The 15000-nt window shown below is 37.2% G+C and overlaps 1 protein-coding gene across 5 annotated transcripts in view; it reads right to left on the bottom strand.

Moving 5' to 3' along the window:
- The window catches only part of LOC135207945 (calcium/calmodulin-dependent protein kinase kinase 1-like), a 382666-nt gene that overhangs the window by 354992 nt on the left and 12674 nt on the right, over window positions 1–15000 (bottom strand). The window contains exons 1-2 of one of the 5 annotated variants that reach the window (XM_064239929.1): window positions 11861–11923; window positions 11535–11630 (exon numbers count right to left, since the gene is read on the bottom strand). The exons of 3 other annotated variants lie outside the window; for them this stretch is intronic. In XM_064239929.1, the coding sequence (XP_064095999.1) occupies window positions 11535–11544 (10 nt within the window). In that variant the 5' untranslated portion in view covers window positions 11545–11630; window positions 11861–11923. Of the gene's footprint in view, window positions 1–11534; window positions 11968–15000 lie in introns of those variants that run through there. One more of the 5 variants, XM_064239928.1, reaches the window with a different exon arrangement.

A 15000-nucleotide genomic window follows, 5' to 3' on the forward strand; every position in this document is an offset into this window, starting at 1 on the left:
TTCTTACAGGACTGATCCCGGATAGTGAAATATGCTTTTCGTTCAGCTGGTCCACGAAGGAAAAAAAAGTATATCGCCAGGTGTAGTTTTAACTGATACACTTGTGTGTCTGTGTATGTATTCTCTCTCTCTCTCTCTCTCTCTCTCTCTCTCTCTCTCTCTCTCTCGGTGTCGATAACCTTGTTGACGTTACGTCAGTTTGATGCAAGATTAACCAATCAATCAAAAATTTTTCCCCGCCTCTGTGGTATCTACCGGAAGTCAAGCCCTACTGCATTACGAAAGCAAAACTGGGAATAACAAGACCGTACAGAAGAGACTGCAAACCTCCGCCAAGGCTGGGTATAATCCACATCCTCCGACACTCCTACATCCTGTAAAAATGAAGTCCCTGATATCTAGATGTCATACGAGCTCAAATAATCCCAAGACGGAAAAGGCCAAACAGAAATTCAACAGCACGAACGTACAAACACCGCGAGCGCACCGGTTAACAGAAGCCGATTGCGTATATACGTGCCCGAACTACGTGGAATCTTTCGGAAACGTTGTCATTAGTGGAGGGGGGGGGGATAAAAATGACACAGTACCGACGTTTACGATCGCCTGACGGTCGCCTATAAATAGCGAATGGAATGTCCGTCGATCGCCGGTCGATAGGGGAGAATCTGGAGGAATCCTCGCGAGAAGTAAGCAGGATGAGATTAGGCGAGGACTCTTCCACGGAAAGTTTAAGATTTGGCAAGGAATCCTCCGCAGAAAGAAGACTAAACGTTTCCGGAAAACTATACAGACAGAATGCACAATGGGACCCATACAAAGGTATGACCAGGAGGAAAACTTCGCAGTTGCATATATAACAATTGTTAGGAGAGGGGTAGATATAATGATGGTAGAAAGAAATATGAACGGAGGTACAGTGAAAGGAACTAAAGGGTTTCCAGTTATGGCCCGCGGCGCACTGCACGTGAGGTTGCACTGACGGCCCTACCCCACCCAAACCCTCCTATGGGGGTCCCTAATATTAGTTGCACCCAGCTAATAAATCTTAGCATTGAATTGACATGGGAGACCTTGATGTCATATTTTCACGATGCCTTTTTATCAAACGAAAAACTCAATCAATTAAGGTCGCGAAGATAGTGGGCCGAGATGCCCATTTCATCCGGTTTAGTTCTCAAAAAGGAACTAAGGAGTTGCATTTACATATGAAGGTATAATGAGAAATTGACCTCAACCTATTTGGTATTAAAAGAAGATCTGGGTAATTAGCTTTCTTTTATCAAGTGCGCGCACACATTAGCAGTCAGTTATAACCTAAACCTTCAAAGAACTTTACTGCTTTGTATAATCGTGCTCCCAAAAATAAAATGAAAAGCCAATGAAAAAAGTTATTAGCTAGATAAAGTGTTAAATGAAACAAAGTAATTACAAGAACAAATGAAATAAAGTTAATGAGTAATCAGTTAGCCTATACTTTTTGTTGCAAACATGTACAAAGTGACAATTATAGAGTTGTCCATACTTTAATTAAGAAAACACCGAACACGAACCGCTGCATATGGCCTAAATCTACATATCCAGACTGAAGTCACGATATTGCACTTATTCCTTACACATCTAATCAAATCAGGCAAGGGCTTGTCACGTAGCCTCAAGGTCATAGCCGTATCAACGTAATATGCAAGATTCTCATTTCGGTAATGAATTCCGAACTGTACCAAAGTGAGAGTTAAAAAAAAAATGAATAAATCTGGACATCAAATCAGGTCACACATGGCATCTTGAGTGAAAGCTAAGGTCGCTGCAAAATGGACCACAAAGGCCATTTTAAAAAGGCGTTGGAATCAAGGAGCTACCTGGGAAGGTTGCAGGAATGCAAGGCGCGCAGCCTGCCCAGACAACTCCTTCAATAAGATTCAAGTACATAGGTTCCTACTTCCCTGCCTTTTGTGAATCACTCGATAGTGCAACCGACTTTAAATCTCGAGTCATACTCGGTTGCAATCTGAATACCAAATCAAAATCTCCACGCTGTTTTATATGAAAATTAATATCTCATACTTAGCATTAAATGTAAATGATACATGTTATATAAAGCGGTCATTTCCTTACGGAGTTCTGAAGAAGTTGTTTATTATCCAATATGGCTGTCACGTCACGTAGCGATGACGTCATTCCGCTCCAACTAGAACCTTTAGGAGCGGAATGATGTACTATACTCTAGTACTTCGTCTTACGGTCAAGGTTGGGGTTTTGAAGGGGGGTAAACAAAGAGTCATCCTACTACTCCGTCTTATTGTTAAAAGCCGGTTTCTTCTTCTCGGACAACGAAACCAGTCCTTATATATCAACACCAGCAGAAACAACTAATGACAATCTATCCATTATACAAAAGACATCCCAGAACAAAAGGCGGAGATCTTAGCCTTAAAGATGAATTGCTCAAGACCCTTGAAAAAAGATGATAATGAAAACAGAGAGAGAGAGAGAGAGAGAGAGAGAGAGAGAGAGAGAGAGAGGGCGGAATCCCTTTTAGGCCTAGTACACTCCTAAAGAGTTAACGACACAAGACTTCGAACACTCCAGATCGATAATCAGCCTCGTTCGGAGTCTTCCTTCTTCTTCTTCCCCCCCCCCCCCCCCCCCCCCACCCCCCCCCCCCCCCCCCCCCCAATTCCCCACAAATTCCCCGCAACGCTTCTCTTCCACACAAACCATATTCTCTTCTTATCGACATTATAAAAAAAATTACCTTTTTTCTTTCTCCTCCATCAATTCCCAGAAAACGAGACCCGACTCAAACTCGTCCTCCCAGACGCCTTCCATATTAATAATTGTCCTCCTCCTTCCGTTTCCTAAACCCTATCACATCTACCTTATTCTCTTCTATCCATAATTTCGTTCCAAGTTCCTCGTTGGACGAGTCGGTTAACGTGCTCGACTACCGATCTCAGGGTCCGGGTTCGATTCCCCGCTCTGCCAGCGTGAAATTAGAGGAATTGATTTCTGGTGGTAGAAATTCGCTTCTCGATGTGGTTTGGATCCCATAATAAGCTGTAGGTCCCGTTGCTAAGTAACCGATCGGTTCCTAGCCACGTAAAAATATCTAATCCTTCGGGCCAGCCCCGGGAGAGCTGTTAATCGGCTCAGTGGTCTGGTTAAGCTAAGATATACTCAATTTTTCGTTCTGTCTGTCATTCCCTTTTCCAATTCCCACCTCCATTTTTTAGTCTCGTACAAAGCTTTAATTCTACAGAATTTATAGTCAGAGGTGTTAGACAGCAAACCTGAAGAAAGGGAGAAAGAAAGAAGGAAAAGAATAGGGCTAAAAATTGGGCGTAGTATGGGGGACACCGCAAACACCCTTTAGTAAATGCCTACAGTGCACCACGTGAGGTGCACTTGCGACACACCTCTACGAGGATTTTACCCCTAACCAACCGTCTTTAATCGACATAGTCTTATTTTCCTTATCATTCCACCTTGCGCCAATCCCATTTGGAATACGTTCAAATCCTGCCGCCCTATGTAAAGTCACTGAAAACGCGACATTTATACCAGTTAAAGGGACGAATATAAATAAGTAGAACCAAGAACGTTGTGTATTTCTTTACCTCATCGAGGCTCGGGTAAAAGTGCAAAAGAAATCAAAAGCAAAGTCACAATGAGACTTCGTTTAATTGAATATATAATTTACGCCAAAGGGCAAGCACTGGGACCTATGAGGTCATTCAGAGCCGAAACGGAAATTGACCGTAGAAAAGGTCTGAAAGCTGAAACAGGAGGAAAACCTCATAGCAGCTGCAATAGGAAACAATTGTTAGAGAGGGTGGAAAGTTAAGATGAAAGAAAAAGAATACGAACGGCGGTACAGTCAAAAGGAATGAAAAGGGTTGCAGCTAAGGGTCCTTAGGGACGCTGCACAGAACCTCTAGTCATGCCTACAGTGTACCGCATGAGGCGCGCTAACGTAACTTGATGTAAACCCAACATTCATCACCACCAAAACAATACGCCGATCGGATTTCTTCTTCTTCATACCTCTGAACTCTCTCTCTCTCTCTCTCTCTCTCTCTCTATGCCCCTTTGCGAGAAAAAAAATGTCGCTCAAACGTGACACTGACGGACGCCCCACCTCGGGCTAATTTCCCCGGGGAAAATCAGAACGCTTAGAAGGATCCCGCTTCAGGATCTGAAACACAAGAGGCCTAAGGGGGGGCGGGGGAGAGAGAGAGAGATATCGGGAGGAGCGAAAGGAAAGTTTCCGATCGATAAGGATGCGATATCTACTACTACTAAGGCGATCTTGGCCTGCTGGGGACGGAGGTAATTATTAGTCAGGTAAAGGGATGCCTTTTTTTAGGTGTGTATAAATGTATATATTAAAAAACAAACCAAACACACACACATATATATTATATACGTATATATACGTGTATATGTATATATATATATATATATATATATATATATATATATATATATATATATATATATATATGTAATCACGCAGGGAAAATATGAAAAACGAGCGCAAAGCCGACACCGGTCAGGATATAACGACCGTATCCTCATTTCTTTCCTGCGAGGTTATATATACGTATACTATATAATATTATATATATATTACTATATATTATATATATGTATATATATATTATATTATATTATATATATATATATGTATATATATATTATATTATATATATATATATATATATCATATATATATGTCATGACCACTTTTCTCCATGACAATCAGGTTAAAAATACTCAAAAGAAATGAGACTGGAATGGATTGATGGACTGTAACAACCAAAGGGGTGGGTGTAAAAGAAAATACTAAAGTACCTTAGCCTAGTTTATTAAACAAAATTATATTACATATGTACAATGAGTACAGGTTTTAGAAAGCAGACATACAAAATCAATTACAGTTATCACAATCGTAATGAATATAAAATAAACTCCAGATAAGTTAAACATTTAAATGCCTTTGAGTTCCAAAGCACCAATTGACAAAATAAGAATATCTAAATCAGCAGCAATACTATTACAGCAGCAATACTTATGCAATAATAAAATATAAACAATACACTTCAAGTCGACAACAGAATAATACAATGCAATAATGAAAGATAGTATACAATGCATAAAAGAAAAGCGTCACACTCTTGCTCATTACCAACCGATACTAGTAAACATACACTGAAAACTGTAAGAACCACAATCCAAAATCCTCGAGGCCGACCATGACCGCTTTGAAGCTGCCACAGAAGAATAATTCTTCTGAACAGGATAATGGGTCAGCCACCACCACGTCCTCAGGAACTGGATTGATGTCCTCCTCAACGGTCAACACCTGCTGCCACAAATTCAAGTTTGTCGTTGCTGTCATCGCCATCCACAAGGCGATACTCCAAAACTGCTGCTGTTGCTGCTGTAGTTCTCGACAGAACATTGTCGAGATCATGCTGCTCTGCTTTCCAAAACCTGACTGACTCGTGTCACTCACAACGTGACAAAAGTAAACTCGTCTCCCAACAAAACAAGAGAGGGCAGTTACAAAATTGAAACATGGTTGTTTTCAAGTCAAACAACCTTACAATATATATATATATATATATATTTATATATATATATATATATATATATATATATATATATAGTAGATACGGCAACAAGCATGATGATTAAATCCAAGGTCCAGAGAAATCAACACACTCGTAAACAGTAACGCAAGTCTGTCCCTGCACATCAAGTGAACGTAAAAAAGCAAATAATCTTGAACGCAGTAGCAAATACATAACACACTAGTATATGCTAGACGCCGTACCCTTATAAGCCTCCGTCCTAAACGTCATTAGCTTAGGCAGTGCTTAATTATTCATGGCCAGATCAATTTCCAGTCTTCTCTAGGGTAAGACATAACACCAAATCTACTGGTTAATTCAAGACTGTTGGTATCTTTACAAAAACTTGTACTACGTATATAATCGACAAGTTCGGTTTGACCGACATTACCATCGTCAGTTCTTAGTGGTTTTACCCTCGATATTTATTCGAATATCCCTATTACATTACAGATTTTATCATATATATATTATATATAATATCTATATATACTTATATATTATATATATATTATATTAATATATATAATTATATAATATATATTATATAATATATTATATATTATATTATATAAATATCCACTCTGAAAACTATTTTATTTAAATTCTATGAATTTACAAATAAAAGCTGTGAATCATTAAAACTGTTCTTCTATAACTCCTTACTATATTTAATCCCTTTTGCGTTGTTACTGAAGCTTAGAAAATTCCTTTGCTTCCAATGCTTGGTCCCAAGATCCAAAACCATGAAAATAATAAAAATGCATTAAATATCTAATTCACTGTACATGCGTACGTGCACTCTGCTGAAGAGGAAGTGCGCTGAAGTGACTCACAAGGAAGATATCTTAAAAGTTTTATCAACATTATATCTTATTTCTTTTACTCGTTCCTACGCATTTCCTATCCAAGGTACAGGAAGGAAAGCAGTCACTGATTTAGTAACTAAATTTGGGTCCAGTAAATAGTCATTCCTTGTTTTATCCTTATGAAAACGAACAGCGAAAGATTCTGTTGCTAAAATCAAAAGCGACGTTTACACATCTGAACGACAATAAAGTGTTCCTTGTTCTAATATATTTTTCAAAATCTTCGACCAACATGAGATCATTTATCTGGTACACGCACACGCAGCAAATACAAGTCGAACATTTTGTAAGCAATATATATATATATATATATATATATATATATATATATATATAAATATAATATATATACTATATATATATATATATATATATTATATATATATATTATATATATATATATATATATATATTTCTCACTGGGTAAAAAAAAGAATACCATTACAAAAAGCTTTAGTTCCCGTTGCAATCTTTCCCCGACATTAAAGCAAAAAAAAAATTAATCCCATGGTACATCAAGTCTGTGCCATTTAGCCTACATTGTATTTTGTTCCCATCAGTGAACAGAGTTATCTAATAGATGCTGTCTTACACGATATTTGAAGGAAAGTGTATGTATAAGCTATGGTGCAGAAAACGAGTCTTTCAATTCTCTTCTGAGAGCTCTTATTCCTCTTGAAATGAATATATATATGTATATATATATAATATATATATATATATATATATATATATATATATATATATATATATATATAGATATATATATATATATATATATATATATATATATATATATATATATTTATATATCTGTATGTCTATATATATATATATATATATATATATATATATATATATATATATATATATACATAAACAATTATGAGTGCACAGCTCTATAAATAGATGCATGAGCATGGACATGCTGTGTGTGCATACGCATGTCTTAACACATACTCACAGTAGCAAACGAAATCCACGCCAGTATTTTCAATGACCTCTACACCGCTGGCGTTTGTAAACAAATGATCAGCATTGCCGCCTTAGAAATATAATATCTTCCTGCAATGTTTTGGGCAACGGTCTGGAAAGTCGTGACGTCACGCTCGCAGCTGCGCGATCTTATTGTCTTAATAATTTTGGTTCGCGGTTAGATCAGTCTATAATCCCTTCTTAAATTGAAATGTGTTACGTTACTGGCAGGCCACTCCTCATTTTCTTGGTCAGCCACTAAGTAACATCCGTTTCCTGACTGGCTGCTAAGTACAACGTCAAACGTCACGCAGGAAATGGGATAGCTTGCACAAAACGTTTGGTTTATAGTCAATTAGCTGGATCTCCAAGACCGCCCCCATGTATAGGCCCTCCACTTCATCTGTGTAGGCTAGAAATTATATATATATATATATATATATATATATATATATATATATATATATATATATATATATATTATTCTGGAACAATCAAAACATTGATTTACCTCATTATCTTTCAATTTTATCTTCTTTTCTACTTTGAACGGTCTTTTAGTTCCTTCTAGTCCTGGTCTCGAGAAACGTGTGAATACCAGCATCACATACCAACAAAAACAGTTCTTTAGGCATCAGAAGGGTTAATTTCTATCGTTCAATTAGCTGAGCAGCCATCCATTGAAAATTGTTGCACAAGAAACTAAGGTATTAACTTATTCATTCAGTCTAAACAAAAACTATATCGCATTATACTGTCACTTTTTCGTACTTCATTTAGCTAAGCAGTCATCTATTGAAAATCGTTGCACAAGTACATTGCAACTAGCGTATCAACTTATTCATTCACAGGGCAAACAAACAACCGTATAACACACAGAGAACAAATGAACGCCGAACATTATCTCGCATATTATCGACTGTCAATTAATACGGTGAATTTATCGGCCAAGCATGTTGCCTAAACATATCGCAGTACTAACCTAACACGGTTACTTATCTCCTTACATCAATATTACATTTTACTATTGAATAGTTTTCTAGAGATAAGCATACAAAGCACTCTGGGATGTCACAAATGGTACCGCTCTATCCCAATTGGAGAAATGTCAAAAGGACAAACCTTCAAGTATGTAGGCCTATGAAGGCAACAGCATGAATCCCTTACGAGACATGGATCTTTTGATTAATGTTTTTTTTAAATCTTATAAAAAACAGACTTGCCTCTCACCTATTCATACTTTATATTCAGCAGATCCATAGGTTACCTAATCAACAACCCATAAACCCAGCATTCATAAAATACAAACGCTCATTTATGAATAATATCGCCAACATGAAGTGATAAGAATCTTATCGTAAATGCCTGAAATGATCTGTAATAATAATACTAATATAAAAGAGCAATTGCAATTGTTGCAACAATAACTACTGACAACAGCTGCAAGAACACTAAAAAAAAGGCAATAAGAGAGAGAACTTAGCCTTCAAGCAGTCCTGTCTAACATTCAGTTTACATCTGAAGTAAATAAACAATAAGACGGTGTTTAAACTTAACGAACATACCGGTAACATTATCCGAACATGAAGAGGAGCTTTATAAAAACATGTTCACAGATTACACAAGTATTAGAACGACTTAATAGGATTAACAACACAGAACATAAATTATGAAACGTTAAACTGTGAGCTTTCTAAAGCTGCTTAAAATGACTGTGGGTAACATTGTAAGCAAAACTTTTACGAACACTTTGGGGTATCGAATGGATTTTTTTTCCAGGTTTAAATAAATAAGAACGCTATCTAAAACTGGGAGTACGTAACTAACTGATCGCTCTCACCCTCTCTGAAGTTGGAGCGTATCTTGCGTCTAGTAAACATATTGAACACAATGTGTATACCCGACAAAGTGCAGGTATAGGAAGAGGTAGAACACTGATGTTCCTTTGGGGACACATTGGACTGAAATTCTTTGGTTGTGAGGGTAGTAACAGAGGGCAATTGCAGCAAGGATGAAGCTAAACTACCGGTGCTACTTTGGCTTGTTAGCTACACGTCATTAGTAATAGTCTCTCGGGGCTCAAAGTACGATATACTCCTATTTCTATATTGTGTAGTCGACAAATTACATTAACAAACGATACTTTTAAACACGGCGTCCTATTGAGCTTCCGCTATGTTTAGTACTAGCACCTAGTAGGTGACGCGTAGATAACAAAGACAAAGCAGTGCCTATATATTACTATATATGCGCCAGAAACGGTACTGACGAGGAAAACTGAAGAATTTCTGAAAAGGTAAAACAGCAGAATGCTAGGATTCCAGGCTCCAGTACAATGAGAAGATCGCATTGCGTGGTGTCTAGCTGGAAAATAGACTGACACCTAAAATACAAATATAGTTAAGCCATGTGATGAAATGGGAGGATGAACAATTTCCCCAAACAAAAACACGACAGTATGGAAGCAATGGGACCAAGAACTGAAGGATGGCCTAGGTTGATGTAGACTAAACTTCGTAGGAGTTCAGAGAGAAAGTTCACATGACGGGAGGCAAAGAACAACCTATTTACGTCAGAACTGCATTTAAGGGAAAAGTCAACACAAAAAAATTAACACATTTATGTGAAATTTTTCTCCTTTGAGTAAATTTTAGACTAGTTGTCCATCCTCTACCACATCTGACCCGCTTACAAGTATGAATGAAGATGAGCAGTACCTCGGTCTAGCTCCGGAACGGTACATAACCACCCTACGGGTATAGTAGATTTGCCGTCTAGACATTTTATTACCATGACCGTATGGGCACTGTTAGAACGCCACCAAACCCCCCCCCCCCCCCCCCCCCCCCCACAGAGAGAGAGAGAGAGAGAGAGCCCGTGCAGAGAACATCCACCATCAATGCCATCACCGATGACTCCTCAGTAGTACGTCGAACCCTTTATAAATAAACAGTCTTAACCCAATCTGGCAGGCACTTCACAGATTCCGAATATCGAAAGCCTTCATTTTCACCGCCATTTTCAGTATATACTGCAATTTTCATTAAGCAATCGCCCTCCCTTTCCTCTAGAGTCTAAACTAAAACTAATATTAAATGCTAACCATTTTACCTCATCATCTTGGTTTGAAACACTGTTTTATTGCATTAAAATTCAACAACTATAAAACTGAAAATACCATGTATAAGATAATGAAGGTGATGTCATATATACATGTTTTAATATTTAATACAGACAAACGACATTCGTGATTTGAATCATTAGTCCTATGCCTGTCATACTGGGGACGGGGTCTGGTGCAAGATGAACTGTTTCAAAAGTGATGATGACAGCGCCCTTGCTAAGTCATCCTGCAGCCAAATAGCGGCGCATTAGTTTGAAAAGGAAGATAAAAAAAATTATCCAGTACCTTTTCAACAGATGACAATGTCAATTGAGTCAGTGTTATTCCTTTGGTATAAGACAAATTACGGTTTAGCATACCTAGGCCTATCTCCTGCAAGCAACTATCCTCTATAGCAAACCTACGGAAGGCTGGGAATTGTAATGTGAATATAATGATACACAAAATGGTCTAAGTGTTTACAAAATGAACAGTTTGAAGGGTACTACTTGATTGACTGCATACAGACGAATCATTAAGTAATACAAATGTGATAGAAACGTCCTTAGCCTATTCAGCCCACCAGAGTTCAGAAAGCTCGGTTAAACCTTACCTTATTTAAAAACCTGTTAAACCTTTATTAAAACTTTTATTAAACCTTGCCTCGATTCTAGAAACTTTGCAAAACCTTACTTTAGTTAAACCCTTTTGTTAAACCTTAGCTTACATCAAAATGCTTAGTTAATTGTCAAAGATACCGACTCTGCTATATTCAGATTTGTTGATCCATTTAACTGCTGCATTTAATCTATACCTTCATAGGCCCATGCAATAAACTCGTGCAATGCATTAAAATCACAAATCATAATCATGACCTACAACAATTCATCATAACAATAGTTTTTAAAAATGCTAAATTAACATTTTACAAAAACAAATAGGCCTACTCACCTTGAGACATGTCGGCTGTGAATACCTTTTCCAGTAACGAATTCAAATCGCCGACTACACTATCAGCCTAGGCCTATGGGCTGAGTCCTAAAAGCACTAAAGATAGAAACGAAATATAATAACAAAAATAAAAAAATAAAAGAACTACTTCGACACTCCTGTTACAACCTCACGTCAAACTTCATTCACAAAATTGTGGGGGTTAACGAAATGATATCGGCATCAAAAACACTATTAAAAAAACAACAACACGGGGGATTTTCTCCACATTAAAGGCTGTATTTAGCCTGCAACTGCAAACTCCACAATCTCATGACCTCACTGACACGGGGTCATGTGCAGACCAGAAGAACACGTTGCACAACTTTCGGGAGGAGAGCGCGACCGACGACGTATATACACCTACACCGGACGACTGCTTAGCGATAACTGCCGCCTCGACAGGCGGGGAACCCAGACCCTTCTTCTTCTTCTCCTCCTCCTTCTTCTTCTTCTTCTTGCGCTACACGTCTTAGCTGCCAGGCATTGCAAACTTCAATAGCTATTAGTTTACGCAATCATGCACGAAGTTAAATACACTCGCGATACACGCTCAAGCGTCGACATGACACGAAGATCTCGTCTTTATCCCCAGATCTCGAATCTCGGAGCCGTTTTCCAGCGGTAAACAAAAGAGAAACGCTCGAACGGACTTCTAAAAGTAACAGCGTATACAACTATTCAGAGGCCCCCGGGACCAGGTAAGTAAGCTGCCTCCTCATCGCTTTCCCTCATTTACGGCTCACTTTCACTCATTTTCTCGGCAAATGGTGCAGGTATTTCAAACGCCCGCAGTGTTGCGGGGATGCAGGAAACACATTTGTCTGCAGATTATGTATTCAATATGGTGACACGTCAAAATTTATTTTCAGTAATGAAGTATGTGCAGCATAAATGCGTTTGCAAGGGAGAACAGGTGGCATACGTCATCATCCCTGCTTGATGTTGATGCCTTGTTCACTAAAGAAAGCTAAACAGCTGATTTAAGCTGCTGGCACGCTGTTATCTGTAATGTGGTAACACATCTAACTCCGAACAGGTGAAAACAGTCATTTGTTTAATATAATATTCAGCGAAACGCACACAAACACTTATCTATTATGCGATTATGGTGAAGTTAATGTAATGACTCAGTTTTATGGTGGTTATGTATATATATATATCTATATATATATATATATATATATATATATATATATATATATATATAAAGTGCTACCCTGATTACATGTGTGAGAGCGTAATCAGCAATTACGGAGGACTAGACAATGCAAAATAAGCAAAGGCAATAGAAAACGGAGTCGAAATGTTTACTCAGTCCCAAACATTGCAGTTACTTTATCTATCTAGTAAACTGCGTGGCACAGTTGCCAAGTACTTCCTTTTCATCTACTATCGAGTCCACTTTCGTGCGGAATTCTTCGTTTTTCTTAATCTTGTTTATTTATTAATTCACGATTCAACAACAACTAACAACGCGTGGAAATCTGTTTAAATTATGACGTTAAAATAAAGCTTAACATAAAATATTCCTCTTTATTTAAATTCCGTATCCTAGCACCGAGAAAGCATCTACTGCATGAGACATGAGACTAATAACAACTGCGGTTCCGTTAACGGAAAGAATTATCGATAATTAAAAGTAATTCTCACCTGACGTAGAAGGAGGCCAGCCGTTTACAAGTCCCGGATGTACTATAAATAGTAAAAGAAAACATTTATGACGGCAGGGCAAACATTCCTAATATTAATGAGGGGAGAGCGATAAGGTGAGGTTAAAAAAACATATACCTATAACAAAATTTTCCAGTAATTTACAAAGAACTCTGAAAGCGTCTATGAGTAACCGCTTGTATATATTTCAGCTATTATTATCCTTTCTACTGTCATCATTACTGCTACTGTTATTTCCACAGCTATCACTTTTACTACTACTACTATTACTCTACTACTACTACTACTACAACTACTACTGCAATATTGGTCAGAACTATATGGCACTGAATGGTACTATCATCAATATCAAAACTTACTGTCATTTACTCTTGCTTTAATAATTATTATCCTTTTTTCTGCTACCACTAGTAAATGATACTGATAAATATTTTATTCTGTTGTCCCTTTTTACAGCTATCACAATTACTTTTACCCCTTACCTCCAACTGGTACAATTACTAGTAAACAAATTGAGCTGTGATAAGACCTATGACTGGACTGATCAAGAGAGATTGTCAGGAATTTGAAATGTCCAATAATGGCCCTTCGAAAATGTAAACACTAAAGACGATAAGGATATGATGGACCTTCGTGTTATCTTCATTTAAACGTAAAAATGATACTTGAACCTTATTTGATAAGGATCTTAAGACTGAACTTTTCCGTGTGTTAATTCTTCCTTGTGCAATAGTGACAAGGTCAGTGATGAATCAAATATCTAATAAAATAATAACTATATAAAGGACACAAAGTTTTACAAGAGGAGTTAGGTAGAAAATATAAATTTTGCTGCGAACAATTTTTTTATTATAATTTTTATCCTTAAGTTCTGATTTTATTGTTGAATTTGAATTGTAATCGCTATCAAGAGATATAAAAACAAAAGAAACATGCACAGGGCACAGACATATTTTATTTAACTACTATTATATATATATATATATATATATATATATATAATTAATATATATATATATTAATATATATATAGAGAGGAGAGAGAGAGAGAGAGACGAGAATGGATGAAGAGACGAGATTAGGGAGAGAGCGAGAGATGAGAGAGAGAGAGAGTAGAGAGAGAGAAGTGAGACTGAAAAAATGTTAAAACAAACAAACAACAATGCTCACTACAATTTTCATACGTGAACAACTTTAAATCATTAATTTGCTCCTAGTCCTTTACAGAACCTAAAAAAAATGCTTCTAACCGAAAAAAAACCTTCATGAAACCATATATAAACCGGTTTTCCACATAAACCATAAAAAAATTCTCAGAAAATCAAATAAACCAACCTTGCAGAGTTGGTTCTAAGAATGCAACGCATCTGGCACTGAAATCTCTAAGTCTGATAGTCGGTGTCAACACAGGATGTGGTAAAAAATGAAAAAAAAAAAAAACAGATAAGGGATTTAAATGTGTACGTTTTATGACTGGGTAAGGCCCTTTGAGAGGGGCAATAGTTGCGAGGCAATGTTTATTATTAAAGAAAGGAAGTAATTGTGGTGAAATGCTTCTAATAATGGTAAGGAAAACTTTGTCAGCGCACAGAGCTTCAGACAGCCGCAGTTTCGTAAGCTACAGATGAAATGGCAGCGTTACCTTTAGTCGTAGTAATGCTTTTAGTAACTTACAGGAGTAGTGCCAGTAAGGTATTTGTTAAGGCACAGATGTTGTGGTTGTAATCACTTCACCAAGATACAGAAGTTCTGA

This window comes from Macrobrachium nipponense, chromosome 34, assembly GCF_015104395.2.
Source record: "Macrobrachium nipponense isolate FS-2020 chromosome 34, ASM1510439v2, whole genome shotgun sequence".
Classification (NCBI taxonomy): domain Eukaryota; kingdom Metazoa; phylum Arthropoda; class Malacostraca; order Decapoda; family Palaemonidae; genus Macrobrachium; species Macrobrachium nipponense.